The sequence below is a fragment of the Eucalyptus grandis genome, chromosome 8 (assembly GCF_016545825.1).
Source record: "Eucalyptus grandis isolate ANBG69807.140 chromosome 8, ASM1654582v1, whole genome shotgun sequence".
Lineage (NCBI taxonomy): Eukaryota > Viridiplantae > Streptophyta > Magnoliopsida > Myrtales > Myrtaceae > Eucalyptus > Eucalyptus grandis.
Window position 1 is genome coordinate 60,874,356 of NC_052619.1, and position 25,097 is coordinate 60,899,452.

Consider the following 25,097-nt stretch of genomic DNA (forward strand, 5'->3'; position numbering starts at 1 on the left):
AGCTTAGGAGCTCCCAGCGGCTGGGCATCTCTTATATTGCACGAATGGTGCAATTCTCCTTAAAAAATAGAAACAAGTTTTTCTTTCCAAAATAAGGAGCCATTGAGATATACTCTCGCTCGATCAACAAAGCCACATAATATTTGACCAAGTCATAATAAAAATTCAAAATAAAGAGGACAACATCAGCATTAGCAAACAAGAAATGATCGAGATCCTCGAAAAACCAAAATCGAAAACTAATAAAGAAAAACGTAAAAATTAAACACAGTGGCCGGGCCGTGGGCGGAGGCCCGACGAGGATCCGACCGGAATAACGATTCAGGCCCCGGAACTCGACCAAAACCGACCCGAACCGGATCCGCGTAGCCGAGGACCCCATATAAAAGCTCGCTAACGGGAAAAATCGACGGCCATCTCGTCTCCGAAAAAAAACCCTAATCTCTCCACAGTCAGCTGCACCACCGCCAGCTTGCTCGCTCGACCGCGGCTCTCTGCATCGAACATGGTGAATTCTCGCTCCGGCCGCCGCCGCCTCCTCCTCTTCTCGATTTCTCCGATTCCGGCGGGGTCTTGACCGGAAAAGTTTGGTCTTTTAACCTTCGTCTCATGGCGCCTCTTTTGGGTTTTCGCAGGCGGACGTGGAGGTAGAAGTTGCGGCGGGGCAGCCGAAGAAGAGGACGTTCAAGAAGTTCAGCTTCAAGGGCGTCGACCTCGACGCGCTCCTCGACATGTCCACCGACGAGCTCGTCAAGCTCTTCGGCGCCCGCGCTCGCAGAAGGTATGCCTGGGCGCGAAGCGTCTGCTTTCGCATTCGGTGTCGTTTTCTTATTTTTCTCGTGCGCTCTGGAAATGATTTGGGCTGAGGTCGGGTTTTGGTTTTGTTTTGCGGAATTGGGTAGGTTTCAGAGAGGCTTGAAGCGAAAGCCGATGGCTTTGATCAAGAAGCTGCGCAAGGCGGTAAGATCTGTTCTTTTTTATTTCTATTTTTATTTTTATAATCTCTTTTGGATGTATGCAATGCTATGTGATGTGATTTTATAGAATTGGTTTATGTGGAATTGAAGATCTCTGAGATTTGGAAAACATGGGTTCGGTTAGTATGGTCGATTAGGCTGTGTAAGGTGATCAGCTCAGATGGACTTTTCTCTCTCTTGGTTATTGAAATAGCTGTCAAAACTCACCCTGCTGATTTTGGCGGTCATTGGATGTGCATTTGTGTTATGGCTAGTAAAGCTTTGGCTTGGATTTAAGGGATGATATCATGGCTTCAAAGGAATTCCATCGGTGTACATCTTCGAATGGCAAAAAGAAGTCTTGTTGAACTGATATAAGACCTGCTTGCGATGGCTAGGACCCCGCAATATTTTATTGCCATGACTATCGAGCTGTGCTGGCATCGCTCCTCCTCACCCTCGACTGCCGTGGGCCATGCCATGGCGTGACTGTATATCGTCTTATTTTGTGAATAATATAACCTTCTGTGATCTTCTGATCCTGATTGCTGTGTTGGTCTGATGTTGCATCTGTTGAAAAGTTTTTAGGTAAGTGAGTTTTTTATGGCTAGCAGTTGAGTAGGTTCAACTTACTTTTGCAATGGCATTTGCCCTACACTTAGTTCCCGAGTTTTGAGGTCCGATGTATTTCATGACCAGATATTGTTAGTTGTGATGAAAAGCTTGGTTCTTTCATTGATTTTATACATTTGAATGAGCTGATAGACATTCACGTTTCTTTGCATTGTGCTTCTATCAATGCTGTTACTTAGTATGCCATTAATTTGGTTCTTTCTTTGAACCTTGTTACAGAAACGGGAGGCTCCTGCTGGTGAGAAGCCTGAACCAGTAAGGACCCACCTGCGGAACATGATCATCGTTCCCGAGATGATTGGAAGCATCATCGGAGTTTACAATGGCAAGACTTTCAATCAAGTTGAGATCAAACCTGAGATGATTGGCCACTATCTTGCTGAGTTCTCCATCTCGTATAAACCCGTCAAGCATGGAAGACCCGGTATTGGTGCTACCCATTCCTCTCGCTTCATTCCCCTCAAGTAAAAACACACTGTGTTCCGTGACATTTTTTCTTATTGTCCGTCCTTTTTGAAGCAGTTGTTGGAGACACTAGATTTTGATACTCAATTTTGATGTCCTTCTAGTTAAGTTTGCAGTGCTTTTATTGCCAGCGAACCTGAAATTTAAATTTTGAACTTCACCGAGTTTCCTGGTTTACATCTACTACCTTATATGTAGTTTTTCGTTGGATGCTTTGGGAGTAATTGAGCAAGGAAATGGAAAGGTGGGGGAAAAGAGAGGCTGCAAATGTTTAGGTTTGTTAATGTCGATCGGATAGCAACCGTTCGTTTTTCCAAGGTTGTTACCTTACGATCTTACAGTATGTCGTAAGGCCCGATACAATCTTATGGAATATGTTATGTTACAATCTCGGTTGCCACCCTCACAGCCCTAGAGCTGGGGTCGCCCAATGGTCGGGCTCGTGTTTGGCGTCAGCCATGGCTAAAGGTAGAGGTTGTGACCACAAACTAGCGATAGTTGAAACTGCAGTCCAATGCTTGGAGGTCGCCACCACGAACTAGCGTTCGTTGATACTAGAGTCCGTGACCAACGCTTGGAGGTGGCCTGAGGGTGGGCCTCCTCGGATCAGTCATGTCGGTGGCCTTGACGATGTTCCCCTTGCTGAGAAACGCTGGAACTTATAGCTCCAGTTAGCATAGAGGAAAGATCAGTAAAATGGTAATTGAGCGCGCCTATATTCGTGTTTTATCTGGTACCTGTCAAACCTTGTATAAGGTAATATTGAATTCTGTTGCTATCTTATTCTATCTTTATCTTATCCGATTTTATTCTATCCGACAAAAGATTCTGTATGACGGAACGTAGCCTAGATGTGCGGGATCAAGTGGTAGATGAGATAAGTACTAGCTAGTCTCGAATATCTGGGGGAATAAACCACGCATATTGGCGATGGAGCGGTCTTGACTTTGCTGGATCTCCGTTACGTAAGCTCACCGGAGAATATGAGTTGACAAAGCTTGGATGTCATAGGTCGACGGATGATCCGAGAGGGTGAGAACACAAAAAGTATTAGCGGTAATAAGTAATGCCAATTTATAGATTATTTTGCAAGAAAAACCCCCCAACAATTGTCAATTCAGTCTGAACGTCACAAGTACAGATGCAGCTTCACCTGGTGTTACCTTCAACATGCATCCCACTTAATGTTACTATAAGAAAAACCAGAAAATAAAGTCAGAATCATCTAGGTAAATTGGCGAATCGGGATGGTAACGGCGTCCTTATCGGCCTTTCTGATTGACTATCTGTGAGAAAATAGCGTTCGGGTCGTCCGAATCTTGGGTCAGCTCGTGCTCGCTGCCGATGCTCAGGCTGTTCACGTCCAGTCGTGGAGCGACTTCTTCGGAAACATTGCTTCCTGCTCGGCGAGAGGAATGGCTAGAACCATCCGCGTTCTCCTGCAACTGGAGAGCGAATTCGAGATTCCACAGCACGTCGCCCATGGTAGGACGCTCAAGTCCGTGCTCGCACAAGCACTTCTCAGCGGTCTCCGCGAACTTCTTCAAGCACTCGGGGTTGATCTTGCCCTTGAGCTGAGCATCAATGATCTCCTCGAGGATTCCCCTTCTTTGACAGTTCAGAGCCCAATCTGCAAGACTGACTTGCTCCTTTGGGAGGCTAGGGTTCAATGCAGGTCTTGCACACAAAACTTCAAACAAGACGACCCCGAAGGAGTAGACGTCGGATTTCTCGGTCAGCTGTTGCCGGCGGAAGTACTCGGGATCCAAGTACCCAAAGCTTCCTTTCACCACAGTGCTAACATGGCCTTTATCCATGTTAGGACCGGTCTTTGAGAGCCCGAAATCTGAAACCTTCGCTACCCAGTTCTCGTCCAGGAGAATGTTGGTGGTCTTGACATCCCTGTGAATGATGGTGTACCTTGCCCCTGTATGAAGGTAGTGAAGTCCTCTCGCTGCGCCGATACAGATCTCCAACCTCTGCTTCCAGGAGAGCGGAGTGTTGTTTCCTTTGTAGATGTGTTCCCTCATCGTTCCGCGCGCCATGTAGTCGTAAACCAAGCACATCTCGTTTTCTTCCTCGCAGTATCCGATCAGCGACACCAAGTGCTTATGTCTCAACTTGGAAAGCATCTCCACTTCAGTCTGGAACTCATTGACTCCCTGTTCTGAGGAAGGGTTTGACCTCTTGATGGCCACCTTCATGGTCTTATCAAGGACTCCTTTGTAGACCTTGCCGAAGCCTCCGACCCCAATGACATAAGACTCGTCGAAGTTCCTCGTCGCCTGTTTGATTTCAGCTAACGAGAAACGTCGGCTGAGACACTGAGCCTCTGACGAGAGGTGGCTAGCAGCAGAGGCATGCGATTTGCTTCCCGCCGTATGGGAGAAACCCGAGATAGGCAACCAGCTAGTTGTATGCGATTCGGTTCCGAGGACTCTCTTCTTTTTAACGTAGACTGTGATGCATATTGCTGCCAAGGCACCAAATACAGCGGCTCCTCCAGCCGCCCCGCTGATCAACTTGACATTGCTTGTTGATGAAGTGAAAGCCTTTGCTTCACTAGCCTTAGCCGCGGCCTCGGCCTCAGCCTTGACTAGCATCTCCGATGGCTCCGGGTTGGGACCCGCCAAGTTTCCGGTCGCATCGCTTATCTTAAATATCTCCAGCCCATTTAGGAGAGCGTCGTAGTACTCCGGGGGAGGATCTGCAGTGACAGAGGGTTGCATCATTATCGAGATTTGCTCATCCCCCTTCCCGTCGCTGACAAAAATCGCATAATCCTTATAGACCGGCACCCCCTCCGCACTTGCCCATCCGATCACGTCGGCCGCTTCCTGGGCAATCTGATTGTTGATGTAGATAGTGAAAACTCTCTGGTTGACCTTAGTGCAGAAGTAATCACAGAAGTGCATCCTCACAAGGTAGGTGAAATTTGCATCCACCTGGAACTGCCAAGTCAGATTATAGTTCTTGTTTAAATTCTTATCGTACCCCATGGATCTTGCGGTTCTGTAAACATCAACCGGCGCAACATAGTCAGGCAAATCATTGTACTGGATCTTGACTTTTTTGTCGGCCTCGTTTGTGACTCCCGCCACTGCTCCATACAAATAAGGCGTATCATCGTACCATGTTCGAGTGAGCGAACCGGAGTCATTGCTCGGAGGAATGTACTGCCCTCCAACATTTAACCTATACATCGTCTGTAGATTTGCAGCCTTGGCATCGACAGGTTGGTCTGAGAACCCGACCATCTGTGCCGAGTCGAACAAGTCCGGGATCGGAATCAGCTCAATGCCATTCACAAAGGCAAATGCTCCACTGTGCTTATCTGAAGGCGTGAAAGTGATGTTCACAAAATCCGAGTCCGAGGGCACCAGAGAATATTCCTTCACGAGGTAGGCCTGTGTGAGAGCTTGAGCCGTGACCGAGGCGCTGAAATTCTTCAAGAGGGTGACGCTGCCGGCGACCACCGAGAAGTATGCGTCTGCAGGATCAAGGGATCCATATGAGGACGGGTAAAAGTGGAGCCTGACCCAGTAGCGGTTGCCGGATTTCACGGGCAGCTGATATGTCCCTACGGAGGTGAAGATCCGGGCGGACATGTATGGGACATCGGAGGGGAGCGAGGGGTCTTGAAACATGGCTTTCTCCGACGTTGAGTTGTTGGAAGTGAAGTACTTAGAATCCGAATCCCATTTTTGCCCGTCGGCATCCTTCCCGCCGCCAGTCGACCCACAGCTAAGGATCAACGGAGCCGGGTCCGCACTTGACGCGTAGAGGCAATTGAAAAGAACGGATACAGATATAATAGAAAGCAAAATCTGGATGTTTTTGTACATGTTTACTCAACAAAGAGAGGACCTTGGCGTACAGGAAAGCAATTCAGGATTGGGTTAATCAGTCGTAATTCATTCAAAGAAAGGGAAAGGAAAGAGAGGGACTCCTGTACGCCAAACCGAACGATTAGCGGATTCTGGGTTCTCTCTCTTCTGTTCTAGAGATCATGGCGAACGTCTTTAATCAGCCATGGAAGCTCAAAACATGCTTTGCCCTCACCTGGAGCGGAACCAGGCAAGAAAACACGGCAGGGTTTTCTTGGTTTGCTTTTGTATGATGAATGGAACACCTCTCTCTCTCTCTCTCTCCCTCCTTCTCTCTCTGCTTGCTCCTATTTTCTGCTACCCATTTTTGGGGGTTCACCCGATGATCGATCCGAAGGTCGGAGTCGGTTAAGAATCGATGAAGGCGAGGGACATCCGACACATTGTTTTGTCGCGCGAAGGCAGGTACTTTTCCTGGAAGAGGGATCCAGAAAAAAAAACTAGAAGCCTAAATTTAGCAGTGCCCTCCCGAAAACTCTCCAGGGATAGAACAGAACACAGTTGCACAAGGTTGTTGGCATAACTGAAGTACGTGCAAGAATAGAATCGAACTCAAAAGCATCGGATCTTCTCGAAAGGCCCTTTAAAATGCTGTTGAAGGTATCCTGAGATCGAGTTCTGTCATTCTACAACAACCCACCGGACGTGCATAAAACATTTATTACATCTTTAACTGATGAATCCGAGCGGTTACCCATAATAATTAGAAGTCCTCTGCTTAAACCCTCTAAAATCTCTCCACTAAGCAGATTCGGAAGATGGTTTCTAACTTCAAAGTTTTCTTGATAAAACCATAAAAACCACCGTCGTGAATTATAATAGCATAATATCACATCAGGGGGCAAATAATCATAAATCAAAATTAAACTGAACTAAGGGTGTATTTATTTCGAAGAAAGTTTCATGACAAAGGAAAATATTTTCCTGGAAATTATCTTTCAAGAAAATGCTTTCCCTTTTTTAGGGTAAGGATTCCATTTTCTGAACTTTAAGCATGTCGTAAATGGTTTTCCTTTAACTAGTCACTTTTGGCAAGCCAAATGTGCGAAAAGTCCAATTTACTAATTTGTGGAAAACTCTTTTGCTCGTATAAATACGCCATAGCTCCTCAATTCTTTTAAGTCTCGTTCGAAGCGTGAGATCCGTTAAGATTGTCAAGTTGCGGACATGACTCATCCAAAGCGGCCATTTCTAGGTTTCGTTGTTAACTGGTCACGACCGGGGAAAAGATTAATCAAACATGTTCTTGTTAATCACCGGGGAGAAGATTCTGATGCCACCATCTTTCACCATTTTTTTTTCATATTTAACCCCTGAAATGTAGCATTCCATAGACTGTTCTCTTTCTGGTTACAGATGGACGGTGCCAGAATGACGCAAACCTTCTGATGGATGGGCGCGACTGGCGCCTCTTCCTAACCATTTTTAGGTTTTACACTGTTGTCCTCCATTAAAGCTCTCTTCATCACCTTCTTCTCGTTCTGAGCTGGTCGGGCTGGTGCTGTATCGTCGAATTCAGCCCGATAATAACAGAAAATAACATCGTCCTCTCTTCTTCTGAGTACAAATTAGTTTTAACCCGCATTTTCGACTCACCGCCACTCCCCGATATCCCACCCCTGGCGGTGGTGGCCCATGCTGTTCCAGGCCTCAACATGTGCAGTACGGAAGAGGTAAACACGTTACAGCAGCAGCAGCAGCCTCTCGGCATGGAGGACGCCGACCAAGGTAATGAAGAGAAGCAGGCCTTGCCCTTGTCTTCCAGCTCGTCGACGGACCGGTCCTCGTCGTCGCGGTCCCCGCACAGCTCGTCTGACCTGGAGGAGCTGCAGCGCATGCCGCTGGTGCCGCCACGGTGGAAGAACCGGAAGCGGCTGACGAAGCAGCTGTCCATGTGCGAGACCCCCCGCGACATCGCGTGGGAGAAGCGACGGCGCCAGATCCTCAGGAAGAGCGGCCTCGGCGACATCACGGATGAGGACCTGAACGAGCTCAAGGGGAGCATCGAGCTTGGGTTCGGCTTCAAGGAGGAGGACGGGCAGAAGCTGTGCAACACGCTGCCGGCTCTCGACCTCTACTTTGCGGTGAACCGGCAGCTCTCCCTGAGCCCCGTGTCGACGCCGCAGAGCCAAGGGCTGTCATCGCCAACCTCGCCCGGCGGGCGGTCCTCGTCCTTTGATAGCCCCATGAGCGACCCCGACGCTTGGAAGATCTGTAACCCAGGCAAGACTTTCGAAGATGCATGTATTCATTGATTGAATACATGTCATAGTTAGAAATTATTCTCATGAAAATGCTTTCGTTTTGCAAAAAATATGAGAAAAATGATTCATCTACAAAACTTTATAAATGGCGAGCACCTTCATCGAAACCTTTGACATTCCATTCATCAACTACTACAATCTAATCTCTGTCATCTTCTTCAATGGTCTTGAACAATTTCAATTCATTTGCATTCCAAAAGCTTTCAAAATTAGCCCACATGCCCAAGCCAGAGATCAACCTACTATATTAATGTAACAAATTCAACCCATTACTATACATGACAAAACACACACGTTGTTTCTTGTTATCTTTGCATTTTGGTCAAAGTCATTTCATTATATGAATATTAATGTGAAGTACTTTGCTGTTTTTGAACTACAGGTGATGATCCTCAGCATGTGAAGACCAAACTGAGGCACTGGGCTCAAGCCGTGGCGTGCTCTCTAATGCAATCATCCTGAGAAATCGATTTGGGTGTGTGTGGTGCGTGGGACTACTAGCTTGTACAGGAAACGAAAAGAAGAAGAAGGAAGGAAAAAAAAAAAAAACCGAGGAGGAACGAGAGAAAGGGAGAGAAGCTTTTAACTGAAAAAAAAATTAGGGTTTCGTTTGATGATCCGTGAAGCAGCCAGAACGAGGGCTGATGGATAATGATGGCTTTTGATCTTTGTATAAATGCAGAGCCAATATAAACCGAGAAGACAGATGTCTTCTTAACCTTCTCAATGACTCGTCGCTCCAAGACAACATATTTTGCTCTTTTTTCTCTTTGCTTCCAGCCCCTGCTTCATGAGTAATTTTGCGTTACTTGATTTAGAAGATGGCGAAAAGGGTTTTGACTTTCGATCGACTAGCTTTACAACTGCTAAACGTAATTCTTCGTGGCGAATGTTATATTGAGGTTTTAGATTATACATTAAAGTTAATAATCGAATTGGGCCTTATCGAAACAGTTTGAGTGATGAATTGACTAATTAGAAAGAATTTGTGGGATTTTGGGAAAATTATCGATCCTGCCTAGATTATCAAGAAAACTTATTGCTCACATGACTCAACTAAGTAGTCTCAATATAAGTGAGGACGAATCATCGGAGGAGTTGTGAGAATAAGCTTGAATTGAATGTGATGATTTGTTATTTAAAAGTTATGCTTTTGAATTACTAAAGTAGAAGAATGTCGTTACCATCAGCAGAGAACGTGCAACGTTTTTGAGCTGTCGTTAAAGGCATTCAATTTCCATTCCTCAAACTTGTTAGCGACGGCATGTTCCCTAGTGCGGCGTTTTGCCTTTTAAAGTTAATGACGGAAAAAAAGGATTGATCAAATTCTGTTGCTGTGTTTGGCTCCATAGATTGTATTTGCTTCTTTTCTTCTTCCTTTACTAGGCAATAATTAAAGTTCTTATTATACTCGCACATTGCTTTAAGACTAAATTTATTCAGAATGGAATATCAAATAAGCCCATATGATTTTCGACATAAATATGATCAACATAAATAAAAAAATTGATAATTTCTTGTTGGGGTCGAGCCATGATCTGTAATTAGACTTATTATGGCAGATAATTAGGCATGGCCACTTTAATAGTTTGGGTAATCACAGGCAGATTATTTGAATTTGGGATCATTAAGTTCGATTAAATTACAAAAAGCAGACTCCAAAAGGAAAAGCCTAGCGTTTCCTTTACCCAAACCCGACCCGGTCCGGCCGAAGGGGATTCCGGCTCAGCCCGAGCCGGACCGCCCTCGAACCGGAATCAACTCGGATTCGCTGACCCGAGTTGACTCACCGCACGGAGGGGTTGTCTCTGTCGTGTAACCTGAAACCCGGAAGAGTCCTCGCATTCTTTATTGCTCCAGAAGCGTGCGCAGAGACCCACCTGCGAACTGTCGAGCAAGCTCGAATTTTTCGTCCTTCGTTGCAAGAAGCAGGCCGAGACTGGTCGGATTTCCGCAGCTGCCGCGGGTTAATCGACCATGGCTCCCGATGCATCTGATGCCCTCGCAGGTCTCTGTCTCTGTCTCTCTCTGAATGGGCGCGTCTTGCGGATGAAGAAATGCTCTTTTTCTTTCATATGTCATGCTGGGTAACTTCGTTCATGTGCTGATGATTGCAGTGAGGCAGAAAGTTCAGCTTTTTCTGAATGCCGCCCAAACTGGGAATCTTGATTTGCTCAAGAGTACGTCTTGGCAACTTCTGTTGTTTTGGGTTTTTTTTTTTTCTCTGTGTTGTGCACTGCATCTTGTTTTTGAATTGCTGGGTTTATGGGGCGCAGAGCTAGCGTCGCAGCTCGATGATGGGAAAGGGATGGCGACGACAATAGCGGATGTTAAGGACGCGAACAAGCGCGGCGCGCTGCATTTCGCCGCGAGAGAGGGCAAGACTGAGGTGTGCAGGTACTTGCTGGAGGAATTGAAGCTCGACGTCGATACGAAGGACGATGATGGTATCCTGTTTTTAGCTGTTTGTTATTTGTTTATCTGTTTTTGACTATTTATGACCTTGTTGATTTCGGGCGGCGGTGCGTGTAATGGTTAATCTCTCTAGCTGTGTGAGGTTCATGATATTTGCTGGAGCTGAGCCTGAAATTTGTTATGGCTAGTAGCTACTGCATGTTGTGTCTATGTACTGAATTCGTTGAGTTTCTTGTACTAAGACATTGGCATTCTGATGTTGTAGAATTTAAGTTTGCAATGAAAATTTTTGAGTCTCTTTGAGCGTCTATTTGATCACAAATCTTTTCTCGCATCTGGTCGGCCTTGGTTATACTGGCTAATAGTTCAGTATCTGTTTCAGGAAAAAGCTTATCAATTTACTGGAATCTTTTTTTCCATTGTAGGCGAGACTCCTCTTATTCATGCGGCTCGCCAAGGGCATACTGATACTGCCAAATATTTACTAGAGCGAGGTGCCAATCCTGATATTCCTAGTGACTTAGGTGTGACAGCGCTACACCATTCTGCTGGAATAGGTAAGTTGGTTTCTGTATCTTTGGAGACTGCTATGTTTGAGCATGTATGGTTCCTCACACAATCTTGTTATGTTATCTTTTGAGGATAGATATGCTTATCTGTGCTTACTTGATTTCAGGTGACATTGAATTGCTGAAGTTTATACTTTCTAAAGGTGTTGATATTGATTCTCAAAGTGATGCTGGCACCCCTCTAATTTGGGCTGCTGGTCATGCTCAACCAGATGCTGTAAAGGTTCTCTTGGAACATCATGCTAATGTAAGCTTGTTGAAGTTGTTACTTCTTATACTTATATCTCTTTTTTAAAAAAAAAGGTACTTTCAGAAGAGAGGGAGGAGGATTTAGTCTGGCATTTGCCTGTAGAGTTACTAGACAGAAGTATTGTGATGTGGCGTGATTATTTTGTATTTAACTTTGATATCTTGTTTTGCAGCCCAATGCTGAAACTGATGATAACATCACTCCACTCTTGTCATCTGTGGCTGCCGGTTCTGTTGAATGCTTGAAGCTGTTGATTCAGGTTTTAGAGTTTCTTGGCCTTTAAGATTTAAGTCATGTCTTGGATATACTGTTGTTGTTGCTCTTTTATTTATTTATTTTAAAATAAAATTCAGTTTTCATGGAGGCTTTTCTCTCCTTATCTATGTGTGTAAGACCTTTGACATTTTACTGCTATATTCAAGGTTCAATCAGAACCTTCCATTGAAACTTCCTTGATACTTGTCTTTCCTTTTTTCTTTTTATCTCCCTTGTTAGTTCTGTAAACTATGCTATTATTGCTTATTTCTTGTGCTAACACTGGTTACATTTTCTCTTATCTTTGTTTAACTAGCAGATGAAGAAATCAACGTCCATTTTCTTGCAAAATTTTCATCATAAACTTTGTTTAATTCTGGATATTTAACTAGGACTTCCATCTGAATGCTTCTTTTGATTTTTGGAAACTACAGTTTATACTCATCTGAAGTTGATGCTGTGGATGCCATGAATCTTTTTTCCTTTTGTATTTGTGCTTGCTTTTATGGGCATATATTTCCACTACTACCCAGAAGTAACTTAAGTTTATCTCTTGTAATGATTCTTGTGATTTTGCCTTCCATTCAGGCTGGTGCTAGTGTGAATATTAGTGCTGGAGGAGCGACACCTTTGCACATTGCTGCTGATAATGGGAACCCAGAAATCATAAACTGCTTATTAGATGCTGGAGCTGATCCCAATATCATGGAGGAGGTTGAGAACTTTAAAAGGCTTTAATTTGCTAAAAATGTTTGTATCTAATGTTAGCATTTTATCGATTTGCATTTTCTTAAAGCTTGCTTGTTTTGTATATCATTAAATTAAGTTAAGATGGTTGATAAAGAGTTCCTTTTATATTAAAGATGGGAAAGAGATGTTTATGATTGCTTAGAGTTTTGCTTGGTTTGGTGCCTTATCATAAAAATAAGGTCATATCTGAATAAATTTTTACTTTTTGCTTGATCTAAATCTTGCGACAGATGCAGTTTGATTTTTTTCTTTTTTTTTGAAACCCAGATGCCTGAAGCTATCACAATATACAAATGTTGACATGTAGGTTCTCATTTTTTTTTTCAATAATTCTCTCAATTTCAATAACATTTTAAATTTTGTCAGGAAAAAAATTCCTTTTACTTAAACTTAATTCTAAACATACAGGTCCAAGATTTATTTTACTTAACCAATAATGCTGAAGGCATTAACCACAATAGGTCTCGGGATGAATTTCTGAAGCAGTAGTATGATTTCACTTTCACAGGGTTGTCATTGAAAATGGTTTATGATACAGCATGCAAGTGTAATTTTGCTTCTCGTCATCACAGGATGGGCTGAAGCCTATACAGGTTGCAGCATTAAGAGGCAATCGTGCAGCTGTGGAGATTCTTTTTTCAAAGACTACCCAAGTTCACAGTATTCCCAAATGGAGTGTGGATGGAATCATTGAGTATATGCAGACTGAAGCTGGTAATGCACAGGTAGGTGCTGTGACTTAAATCGTTTGTTTTTGGTGTTTTTTTCCTCAATTGCTTCACTGGACTAGACGGAGTTGCCCAGAAAAGATCACATGTCAAATGCTTTGCATTTACTTGTGCTTTTGCTTGATCACATAATTTAGATGTTCATTGTAATTAAGGGGGAATTTTGGAAGAGAATATGCTAATCAAACATGAAGATATTTCATTTAATATTCTTTTATTCTGACCTTAAGAAAGAGCCTTTTCGTACAATCTCCTTTTCAATTTCTAATTGTTGTACTAAGGCATCCACAAGTTCATCATCTGGAGTGAGTCCTTCAGTTGGAACGAACGTTTATTGATGATAGCGCAGATTTTCTAGCATTTATCTGATATGAAATCAGATTCTTGTGATTCTTGTATTGTGTTCTAGCTCAAAAGTACAATCTGCAGGAAGAAGTCAAGGCAACTGGTGGAGAGAAGGATACCGCAACGAAAATCCGAAACCTTCCCGAGGTGATGCTTCATTGGACTTTTCACTTCTCGTTGATCGTGTTCTCTTTTATCTTATAGTAGTCTATTTATAGTTTGTGATTTCCTTCTTCTATTGGTCAGGTGTACTAGATGATTTTTGATTTGCTTATCTTGTAATGATGTTTTCTTTCTTGATGCATTTAAATGGATAGTTAATGAAAATACAAGCAGTTTTTATTATCACTCTGCCATTCATTTGCAAGTAACTCATGGAGGAAGAAATTTTGATAGCATAATGAATTGAAGAGGAAATTCTAGGTGGGCGATTAACAATACCTGATGTTATTTGTAAAAGTTTGCCTATGGTTGTTGAGATTGTGGAAAGTTCGTTGAAAGTTTAATAATGGACTAATTGTCTTCTTGTTTTCTATGAAATTATTAGTGTTAGGGGTGAGCGGTTACAAGTTTCATCTAAGTTCCTCCATTTTTTAGAATCTAAAACCTACCTTGGAATCTAAAAGCTAAAACCTAACTTGTCACAGGTTCCGGGGTCTACTTGAGAACTGCCCAATTTTTTTTTTTTCGTTTTATTTTTAGTTAGCCTAATTTATCCTTTTATTTTTTTATTTTTGTTTTTGTTTTTTTGATTTTGACATGAAAAATGGTTTGAAATTACCTCGTTTTGTAGACTTTTTAAGTGCGCCACAACTAAAGAGGACTCGGTGGCTATATCCAGCTGTTGATAGTCCATAGCTTTGCTTTGGCTTTGGCAAACCAATTCAGGTTTAAGTAGCAAAAAAATACTTGTAAATAGGGGTGAGCGGTTCCACGTTCTGTCCAAGTTTCAAATGAAACCTAGAACCTACCCATCGGAATAAGTTCCTCATTTTGGAACTTGGAACATATCTTCTACACACCCTAGAACCTGGAACCATGCTCACCTCTAATTGGTGTTATAGCTTTCACTCACCAATTTACGCCTTTGGATGTGGATATACCTGTGATCCATCACATTTATGCTTGTAGCTCACTCACCTTAGGTGTGATGTTTGATTTGGACATGTTGCATGCACAAATTTCTATCAATTTAATCTTGTGATATATTTGCTTTCTCAGGTAAGTGGAGAAGCAAAACAGAAAGCTGCAGAAGCAAAATCAAGGGGAGATGATGCTTTTCGAAGACAAGACTATCAAGCAGCTTTAGACGCTTACACACAAGTATTCCTTCCAAATGCATTGTCATTTAGTCAACTTGTGTCTCCAGTATAACAAAGATCGAAACTTTTTTTGGCTAATATATGAAATGTGGATCTAAATGTGATGTGCTCTCAATCCGACTCAAATGAAACACTCTTTTGGTTTGGTTATTACAGGCAATAGACTTTGATCCAAATGATGCGACTTTGCTTTCCAACCGAAGTCTTTGTTGGATTCGCTTGGGACAAGCTGAACATGCTCTTGTTGATGCAAAGGCCTGTAGGGAACTTAGACCAGACTGGCCCAAAGCCTGCTATAGGGAAGGCGCAGCATTAAGTCTTTTGCAGGCATGTGTTCTCTTAATCTCTAGTCCATTAGTCCATCATCGGCATTAGTGTTTGTGCCTTTGTGCACCTATATATGACTGGGAAATCTACTGCAGAGGTTTGACGAAGCAGCTAATTCTTTCTATGAGGGTGTCCAGCTTGACCCTGAAAATAAGGAGCTTGTAAACGCTTTCAGGTTAGGCTGAGAAGACTTATCCAATCTGAATTACGACATACTAGATTTTTGTTTTGGTATTGTCTGTGACTAAAGAAAAGGTTGAAGCTAAAAGTTTGGGTGTGCCTAACGCTAAAGCCTCTGAAAACTGGCTGTAATTGTGAGATAGAGTAATAGTGTCAAAGAGTTGAGGGACACTACCATATCCTGCTTCTTCTGTCCGTGGAGAAGATTTCATGGTCTAAAATGCAAAGTATCTGTTCCTGTTAAGTGCATTTTCAGCTGTTGCTTTTCACATAAGTAGAATTTGCATGAAATATGAGTTTAGCCTTTTGACATGTTTTCTGGTCTTTGCAGAGAAGCTGTCGAAGCTGGAAGGAAGTTCCATGGTACGGACAAAAAGAGTTCATGACTTGAAATGCTTGAGATGCTGTGAGAAAAAAACTTGATGCTCGAGTTGAGGGGACATTGCTTGTGATAGCCATGCGCCATTTTTCCCGAGAAAGACTATATGCCCGTGCCAAATTTTGCTGTAAAATCAGTAAAAGAAGAATTGTAGCATGTGAGGGGAGGCCATTTGAGTGAGAATGACGGCATTAACCTTTTTTTTTTTGGGTTTTCCTTTTTGAGCTTGTTCGAATTTTGTCCATCAGTTGCATATCATGTTCTTGGTAACGAGCTTTATGCATTTTTGTCCGAGTGAGGCCTGCTGTTGTAAAGATTTCGCCATCCACCGAGAATGGTATGCTCGGCCTTGGTTGTTGAGCTGTGTGACTGATCTGTTCGGTCTTGGCTCGTTGATGGACCGAAAAAAGAAATGATCTTGTTTCGACCATCATAGTTGAAGTTTTCCATTTCTTCTCCGATGGTCTCTTGAGTCAAAACCAGATTAATTTGATCTTTTTCCCTTTTCAGCAAAGCCATGACTAAAAAGAGAATGCTCATCCACTTCCATGCAGACACTCATCTGTTGTTTCATAATTTATCAGACAACGTCAACAAGGAAACTGGAGTCTCCATCTGATGATATTTCATCGTTCATTTAATTCCATTTCTGTTTTACATGGGCCATTTCATTTCATTACTAAATCAGGTCGTGTAAGGCAATTCGGTGTTTATCTATCTCTTTTGTTGTTTGGCCACAGGTGTGTTATCTAGTTTTGATTGCGCCTTTTAGCATTTTGATTTTGCGTTTTGCTCAGCTTAACTTACTGATTATAAATATCTTATTTAATGACAGAAATATAATCGCTCGAAGTATTCTCAATTTCGAATATATTAAATTCTATTTTTTAAGTGAAAAATTGAAGTGTGGTTTTTGACAAAGTGAATTGTAAGCCAAGAGCAGCCAAAAACACCAAATCCGCCTGAAATATAAACGAATGACACCACAAGTCCTAAATCTTGTGAGAAATCGTGTATGTTGTAAATAGAAAAACCATTTGATCGTTTTGCTTAAGTCATAAATCTTTATCAAAAAGTATAGTCGAGTTCTAAACTTATGTTACAAAGTGCAATTTCAAGCCTTTGCATAGGTAATTTTTGGATGTCGCGTGCGCTGATTTAGGAGCCATTTGCTAAAACAACTCGATTGTACTTTTTTTTATAATAAAAAAAGAAATCAAATGCTTGATTGCGCTCCGTACGTATAAGTCTTAAGACTTTCAATGTACTTTTGCTCCGTGGAATTCAGTTAAGTACCGAACAAACTCAAGTCAGCAACGTCTAACTGTCAACTACCACAACTGTCACTTACCAGCATAACCGCTCTTCGCACTGAGATTTTGCGCGGGGTTTGGCCATGCGGAACCGTTAAAAGGCATGCCCCTTTCAAGATTCTGCCACACCTGATCTACCAATCATACTTCGTCCTCTTTGAGCTCTGTGAAAGCTTTGGCCATGGCGTCTCCTGCGTCCACTCCCCTCAAAGGTCTCTCTCTCTCTCTCTCTCTCTCTGTATGTGCATTTGTAATGGCGGGGAGAAAGAGGAGTACGTATCATCACCGTTTGAACGGGAAATCGAGTACATTTTCACCATTTCAGTTTGCAGTGATTCTAAGCGTGCTTCTTGATGATGATCCGATGTTCTTAACTTCATTCTTGAACCGAACTTTGCAGTGTGCCCGAAAGTCCTGAGTTTTCTGAATGCAGTTCGTGCCGGAATCTCGGCTTACTCAAGGGTACATCTTGGCTTCTTCTTCTTCTCGCATCTTTTTCTTGGTCCGAGTTCGATTTCTTTCCTTTGGATTTCTGCATAATGAGATGCATCTGTCGGATAACGTGGTGAAACAGAGGTGGCTTCGCAACTCGATGATGGGAGAGGGATGGCGAGAACCATTGCGGATGCTAAGGACCATGACGGACGTGGGGCGCTTCATTTAGCCGCGATACAGGGCGAAATTGAAGTGTGCAAGTACTTGTTGGAGGAGTTGAAGCTTGATGTGGACCCAAAGGATGTTGCGGGTATCCCCGCTTTTAGCCATATCTATTTTGCCCTGTTATTTCTTTAGATTTTTGTCAAAGTGTGGAAGCCTGGTTTTGCGAAACTTGAGTCTTTTCGGGCTACTGCTTTCATGGGGTTGTGGCTACCCTGCTATGGTTCACTATCAGTAATTACCTGCAAGTAGGAGACGCATAATCTTCCGAAAAAAATTGTTTCTTTTTCAGGTGAGACTCCTCTTCATCTTGCTGCCGGAGCGAAGCATTTGAAACAACGAAGTATCTAATAGATCGAGGTGCCGATTCTGCTATACCCAATGATGATGGTCTGACAGTATTGCATTACGCAGCTGGGTCCGGTAAGTCATTTCTGTAACTTTGGTAAGCATCTCCGTTTACCAATTGCCGCAATTGCTTTCCAAGATAAAGCTAACCTTTATGATTTTTCATACTAAGTTAGCGATCTCTCTCTCTCTCTGTCACACACACACACACACACAAACACACGCAAAAACATGAGCGCATGCACATTGCATCTTGTCCTGATCAACTGAAGATGGACATGCTTCTCTGTGCTTATTTCTTTGCAGGGAACATCGAATTGATGGACTTTCTACTTTCTAAAGGGGCCGACGTTGAGTGTCAAAGCTCTCTTGGCAGCCCTTTATATTTTGCTGCTGGCTGTGCTCAGCAAGATGCTGTGAAATTTCTCTTGGAACATCATGCTAACGTAAGCTTGATAAATACGTAATCTCTTAATTTTCTCTCTTTCATTGCAGACTTTTGTGACTTTGAATATCTGTATCCATATATATATATATATATATATATATATATAGAGAGAGAGAGAGAGAGAGAGAGAGAGAGAGAGAGTTGCAACTTCGTGCATATGCCTTCTGCAAGTGCACTTTTCTTCATGAGCAAAATGCAAGAAATATATTCCTCTATAATCAATGATAGAGAGACAGAGAAAGGTGGAAATGGTTGCCTGGTTGGAGGAATTTAGCTGTTCTGTGATGATGCTATAGTAGTAAGCATGTGGAACCGCGCAATGTATGGGGTTAACTTTTATGTTCTAATTTCACTGCATGTATTAAAATTATCTAGTTCAGGTATTTTTTATATGCGCTAACATTCAAAATGCATTGCCATTGTATATATGTTTGGTTGGTAGTTGTTGTAGTGGCTTTTCATTAGTAGATGTATTTCCATTGTCAAGTTCCCTACAGATTATGGTGGATTCTCCTTAATTTGTTTGATGATAGGGAAAAATCTGAGAATTGTTTAATCAACTTTGAGCATGTGCTGTATTCCAAGTAAAGTCTTATTGACAAACATATTTTCATCGTGGACGCATCCTCATCTTTGGATGCATTAACGACGAAGTGGATGGGTGGATTGAAAGTTGAGGTATTACATTATGATTGCTATGGTACTGCTGGAGTAGTTTCAACAAGACCTTGAAAATTGGACGTAATTGATGATTTTAACAAACAGACACCCATGACAGCACTGTGATTTGAGATGGCAAGGTGCATACATTTTTGGCAACGAAAGAGAGAAAACAATGGCGGAACATTTGAGAATCATTTATTTGTTGGCCTACCACATTGTTAAATTGCTATTTCATGTCTCTTCTCCATTTATATCAGCGTCGTGCTGAGATTATTCCATAAGCAGTGACAGAAAAGGAGTTTTGGGATGTGGTGGAGCAGTTGGCATTTAATTTTGTTTTTTCTGTTTTGCAGCCTAATGCGGAAACTATTGATCATTCAACTCCGCTCTTTGCATCTGTCACTATCGGTTCGCTTGAATGCTTAAAGCTGTTAATTCAGGTTTGTATAATTTTTAGACATTTAGGAGTTAATATCATCCTGAATATACAGTTGTTTGATTACTTTCATTTTCTTGTACTCCAAGCTGTCTTTCTGTCTCCATCATACCCATTTATCTTTTAACAATTTGCATAGGTTAGTTGACGCTATAATGCTTTACTCAAGTTTTGGTCAGTCAGAGTCTCCACTGTCATTTATGCTTGCTTATTTGTATCCTTTAGTCGTGCCTTCTTAAATGCCGTGTGCTATTCTCTGAATAAAACTCTGATAATAGAGTAGCGCATAGTGTAATCAGCATTCCTTGCTTGCTAACATTCAAGTTCCATGGGAGACTCAATTTAATCACGAAGATTTACAGGAGGGTTATGCTTGTTTACCACTTTTTATTGTTTAGAAGTATCATTTATACTCGATTTGAAAAAAAGTACTGTGGCTGCTTGGAACTCCGACTAATGCTCTTGCTTGCTTTTACGTGCTTATGTATAGCGTTATATCTCTCATGTGCACATAATTTTAATGTCCATACAGTGGGGTGCAAAGGTGAATGTTTCTTTTCCTGGAGGAGGAACACCTCTGCATGTTGCTGCTTACATCGGGAACCTCGATGTCATAAATTGCTTACTCGAAGCTGAAGCCGATCCCAATGTCAGAGATGAGGTCGAACTTTAAACCTTTAGTGCTCCCTAATTTTTAATTTCATGTTCATAGAACTTCTTTCTCTGCCCCCTTCTTCTGAAGCTTGTTTAATTGCAAATGCAGTAACTTGCAGAGAAAAAGGAACAGTTCCTTTGATTGATGATTGCTTCATATTTTTGCATGGTCCACGCTCCATCACAAATTATTAACGTGTTATTTGTTTGAACTAAAAACAATCACATTATGCTTTCACCTCAAAATCTGAAAATCAAACACATTTAAAATCTAAAGATTATGAAAAATTTCTAAATGACTAAACTTCATACGTTTGGGAAAGGGCTTTGACATTGAACGAAGGTAGAATTCAAACAATACAAAAAAGGAAAAAGAAATTCACTCTAAACACTTAACTTAAATTCCTAATCGCTGATCTTGTTTATTATTGTCTTCGCCTTCATTGAAATAGATTCATGGAAGGTCTTTCGGGGACTTCAAGATTATTTTGTTGCTCTTACTTGCAGTGGATCATTCATTAAAGATCATGATTTGTTCCTGTCATCACAGGCTGGCAAAACACCCATACAACTTGCAGCACAAAAAGGCAATCTTGCAGCCGTGGAGATTCTTTTTTCAAAGACTTCAAAAATCAAAACTATTCCGTGGAGTATGGATGGTATCATGGTGCATATGCAGGCTGAATGTGGTGATAAGCAGGTAATGAGGTCTCTGCTGTATGTGGCTTTTTCTTATTTCATCTTGCTTCATGTGAATGTTGTTCAAATTTCCAAATTTTGATGGATTTGTTAGTCTCTGTTTTTGGTGTCTCTTGCTTTTATCTGATATAAAAATTGGAATATTTGTGCGCCTTCTATTGTGTTCTTGCTCAAAAGTCAAATTTACAGGAAGAAGCCGGGGAAGCAGAGGAAACACGGAAGGAGGAGGACAACTTGTTGACAAAGCAAAAGCTCTCTGAGGTAAAGGTCCCCTGTAGTTTTACTTAATTTTCATCATCTTCTTTTCCTTAACATAATCTACATTTGTCAGTTCATTGAAAATATGCTGCTTATCTTGTATGTTCCCTTATTCTCTTTTATAAGAAGACTAGTTGATCTTTGAATTTCTGACCTTTTTAAATTAGTCCATCTGAAGGGAGTCTCCAGTTGGGATATAATATTTGGTAGTAAATTCACAAGTGTTCTCGCATTGTTTGCTTTGAACGTGGCCTCCTAGTGCTTCTTTACTGTGTTCTAGCTCAAAAGTTCGATTTGCAGGAAGAAATTGGCAAAGCAAAGGAAACTCGTGAGGAGGACATCTTATCGACAAAGGAAAAGCTTTCTGAGGTAACAGTTCGTTGTAGTTTTATATGAAATGCAGAGGGAGAGTAAGAATTAATAGAATGGTTTGCGTATAGTCTCTATAGATGTGGAGATAATGTCTGTCATGGTCTTGTAAGAAATTGTTTGGAGGTTTCTCAAAGAGAACGGAGCAGTGTTGGCTATATGCAAGCGACAAAGGATATGTGTGATGATGTTGATGCTTCATTAGGAGATATGGAGGAGAAACAGATAGTCTCCTATAACCATAGGGTTGCACCAATGGTCTTCCTTTGTCTTTCATTCCTTCTTCCTTGATGACATATCGTCCACTCTGCATTTTAGACACTCTGAACCTTAGCAAATATCAGTTGGGGATATAGCTACTTTTTGTCTCAATGGTCATTCAACCATATTGTGGGTGAAGCGCATCGAAAACAGGAAACACTTCGAATGTGGATATGTACATTGATCCATGATGTGACCAATTTGTAAGGGATTGCAGATTGCTCAACTCCTGTGAATACACTGATGTGGAGATATTGAATGCATAAGTTTCCACTGTTTTGTGTTGTGACATCCTCACTTTCTCAGGAAAGTGAAGAAGCAAAACAGAAAGCTGCAGAAGCCAAATTAAGAGGAGATGCAGCGGTTAAAAGAAATGACTATCATGCAGCTTTAAATGCTTATACGCAAGTAAATTCTTCTGTCATCAGTTCTTCTTGACATTGTCCATGATAACTTTTTTCACCAATGAAGATATCAGACCTTGTCTTAAAAAGGTTCACCAAGAAAACCTGATTTAGGTACTCTCGATCTGACTGGACTAAACTACTCGTCTGGTTTGGAAATTACAGGCAAGAGGCTTTGACCCAAACGACCCAGGTCTGCTTTTCAATAGAAGTCTTTGCTGGATTTGCTTGGGGGAAGCAGAACATGCTCTAGTTGATGTAAGGGCCTGTAGAGCACTAAGACCAGATTGGGCAGAAGCTTGCTGTCGGGAAGGTGCAGCTCTGCAATTACTGCAGGCATGCTTTCACTTCTTCTGTGGTCCATTGCTATCGGGAAGGTTTAATTAACTACTGACCGTATAGACTCTGAAACGTGCTGCAGAGGTTTGATGAAGCTGCGGATTCTTTCTTTGAGGCCGTCAAACTTGACCCTGAGAGTTGGGAATTCGTAAATGCTTTCAGGTTAGGCTGAACTCTTTCCAGTTTGCTATTAAAAACTAATATGTAGCTATCTCGTTCTTATGTCATCATCCTTAACTTCTCTGGTCTTCTGTCAAGTCCTAGTTGTGGATTTAACTAGAAAGACATCGTGAGTCTTTGATACCAACGATGGAAGTTTTTCTCTCCAGCTAAATAATGGGGCTAGGTTCTGTGAAATAATGAAAGGCTTTTGGAGAAAAGAGCGCAAAGATTAAAACTAGAAGCTAAACATTTTTTGGGGAACTCAGCATCAGATTTGCCTGATCAAAGATGTAGAATTTGAATATCGCACCCTGCTTTCATAGAGCAATTAACCTAGAACATATGGTCTTGCACATTTGACTTTAAGATGCTAAATAAATCATATCTTGCATGGAATTCGAGTTTTACACCCTTTCTTCATATGTGCTTTGTCGTCTTCGTAGAGAAGCTTTCAAAGATTCAACAAAGTTTGGCGGTAAGGACCAAAAGAGTTTGACTTCGAGCAAGGTGAAGACTGATGATCTCGATGCTTGAGCTGGAGAGAAGGCACTTGGGATGGCCATGCACCACTGCCCGAGAGAAAGAGAACACAAGCCTCATGGTGACTTTCCGCTGGAAAATCAGGAAAGGAGTGAAGAACATCATTAAAGCTAAAAACAGGAGACATCATGGCTCTTTCTTGTAGGTTTCATGGATTCTGCATTCCGGTACCTATCATATTTTGATGTGAGCCTGCACTGTTCTTTGCTGTTTCATATGTTTTGTTCATGGACCAAAACAAGAATTTTTTCTTTTCAGTCAGTGTTGAAATCCACGGACACTCCTATAGTCAATCTCTTTGTGTCTTCTGATCCTTTACTGCGAACATTGAACGTCGTGGTACATTGTGCAGCAACCCAAGACGAGGATAGTGCGATCCTCTCCAATGCTGCCAGCCACGACTCCTCAATCTTCCTCCTAACCCCAATGCATTCACCATATATAGGTCATGCATGGCCGCCAGACAAAGCTTAGAGAATGTTTAGATATCTGTGTAGTAGCCTGACTTGGGGTCGGCTTGGTGTAATGGTGACAGTATCGCTGGTTTGAAAGGCTAAACTATTCCCGAACCTGAACCTGAACCTGAACCGAACTCAACCATCGTTGTTGATTATCCTGATTGAAACTCGAGTGGAAGTGATGTCAAAATGCACCTGGATTGCAGTATTCATGTTCCTATACTCGTTTAAGATGGTAGCTAAAATGAGCCTCTAACGGTCAAAACCCATTCCCTGGTCTAACAAATTTTGGCTAAAATGGAGAAGGCCAATCTTCTCTATGATCTTGACCAGCAAAAGTTCTGGCGAATCGGGTACCGGATTTAACCGACGCGGTTGCCTTCCCTCCTGGGTCCAGTTGACCGGTATGGTGCCAATGATCGAACACTCGGCCCAGCCCGGCCCGCTCCGCTCGCACGAAATGCGCGGGAGTTTCCCTGCATGGCGGAAAGCCGGAAAGACGTGGCCCTTCTTTTCCAAGTTCTCTGCAGCGTCATTTATTTCGTTCTTCATCGTCTCGAAGCAAGACTCTTGCGGTTTGCGGTTCACGGACCTCTCGGTCATGGGCCCTCGGGGCTTCTCGTCTTTCTCTCTCCATCTCTCTCAGTAGTAATGGATGAAGATAGGTTACCATCAGATCACTCGGCTGGAGCCAAGGATCCTTGTATATTACGTGCTATTTGTTGTCAAAAGCTTTTCTATATCTACGCTTGCGTGCCCATTTGCAGTGAGGAGAGTAGTTCTGCGTCTTCTAATTGCAGCCTGTACTAGGAATCTTCATCTGCTCGAGGGTATGTCTTGGCGTCTTTCTTCTTTTTTTTTGTCCTTTTCATTTGGGTGCTTTAAATCCTATTTGTTGGCTTTTCTGGCCTTTTGGGTTCCTGCATTATGCACGGGCCAGGGACGGCGGTAAGGACTTCAGAAATTGCGGGGCGCTTCGCTTTGCTGCGCTGCCGGGGAAAATTGAAGTGTGCAAGTACTTGTTGGAGGAATTAGAGCTTGATGTTGACCCGATCGATATGGATGGTACCACACTTAAAGCCATTTATTGCTTTGTCGATTTTGAGGTGTGAATGATTCTTAGTCTCTGAATGTGTGGAGTTTATGCATCTTGATTTGTCAATTCTAAAATGTAGATTATGGTCGAAACATATGTCATAAAAAACAAGAAGAAGAAGCAGCAGCAAGTAAAGCTTTAACATTGAGAGCCAAACTCGGTTTTGACACAAACGAGGCTACTTCACTAGGATATGATGGTTTTTGCACAAAGCTAGATCCTCGAGACTAATTCCAAGACCCAATTTTAGCAAAGTACTCGCAAAAT

The 25,097-nt window shown here is 42.1% G+C and overlaps 4 protein-coding genes and 1 pseudogene across 4 annotated transcripts; 4 read left to right on the plus strand and 1 right to left on the minus strand.

Annotated features, from left to right (window-relative positions):
- The first annotated feature begins 389 nt into the window (after nt 1–389).
- Nucleotides 390–2,264, plus strand: LOC104415422 (40S ribosomal protein S15-4). Its single transcript, XM_010026706.3, has 4 exons — nt 390–508; nt 636–781; nt 903–960; nt 1,809–2,264. The coding sequence occupies exons 1-4, from the start codon at nt 506–508 to the stop codon at nt 2,055–2,057; spliced, it is 456 nt and encodes a 151-aa protein (XP_010025008.1). The 5' UTR covers nt 390–505; the 3' UTR covers nt 2,058–2,264.
- Nucleotides 2,265–3,316: 1,052 nt separating this feature from the next.
- Nucleotides 3,317–5,899, minus strand: LOC104415423 (receptor-like protein kinase ANXUR1). The gene has a single exon (XM_010026707.2). The coding sequence runs from the start codon at nt 5,897–5,899 to the stop codon at nt 3,317–3,319; it is 2,583 nt and encodes an 860-aa protein (XP_010025009.2).
- Nucleotides 5,900–7,596: 1,697 nt separating this feature from the next.
- Nucleotides 7,597–8,667, plus strand: LOC104417635. The gene is made up of 2 exons (XM_010028878.2): nt 7,597–8,164; nt 8,588–8,667. Exons 1-2 carry the CDS (start codon nt 7,597–7,599, stop codon nt 8,665–8,667), a joined length of 648 nt encoding a protein of 215 aa, XP_010027180.2.
- Nucleotides 8,668–10,036: 1,369 nt separating this feature from the next.
- Nucleotides 10,037–16,222, plus strand: LOC104415424 (putative ankyrin repeat protein RF_0381). Its single transcript, XM_010026708.3, has 13 exons — nt 10,037–10,213; nt 10,323–10,385; nt 10,482–10,652; nt 11,046–11,177; nt 11,297–11,436; nt 11,612–11,698; nt 12,283–12,408; nt 13,017–13,169; nt 13,602–13,664; nt 14,739–14,840; nt 14,996–15,166; nt 15,262–15,341; nt 15,678–16,222. The coding sequence occupies exons 1-13, from the start codon at nt 10,183–10,185 to the stop codon at nt 15,730–15,732; spliced, it is 1,374 nt and encodes a 457-aa protein (XP_010025010.1). The 5' UTR covers nt 10,037–10,182; the 3' UTR covers nt 15,733–16,222.
- A 997-nt stretch (nt 16,223–17,219) lies between these two features.
- LOC104417637 lies at nt 17,220–23,270 on the plus strand (annotated as a pseudogene).
- The last annotated feature ends 1,827 nt before the right edge of the window (nt 23,271–25,097 follow it).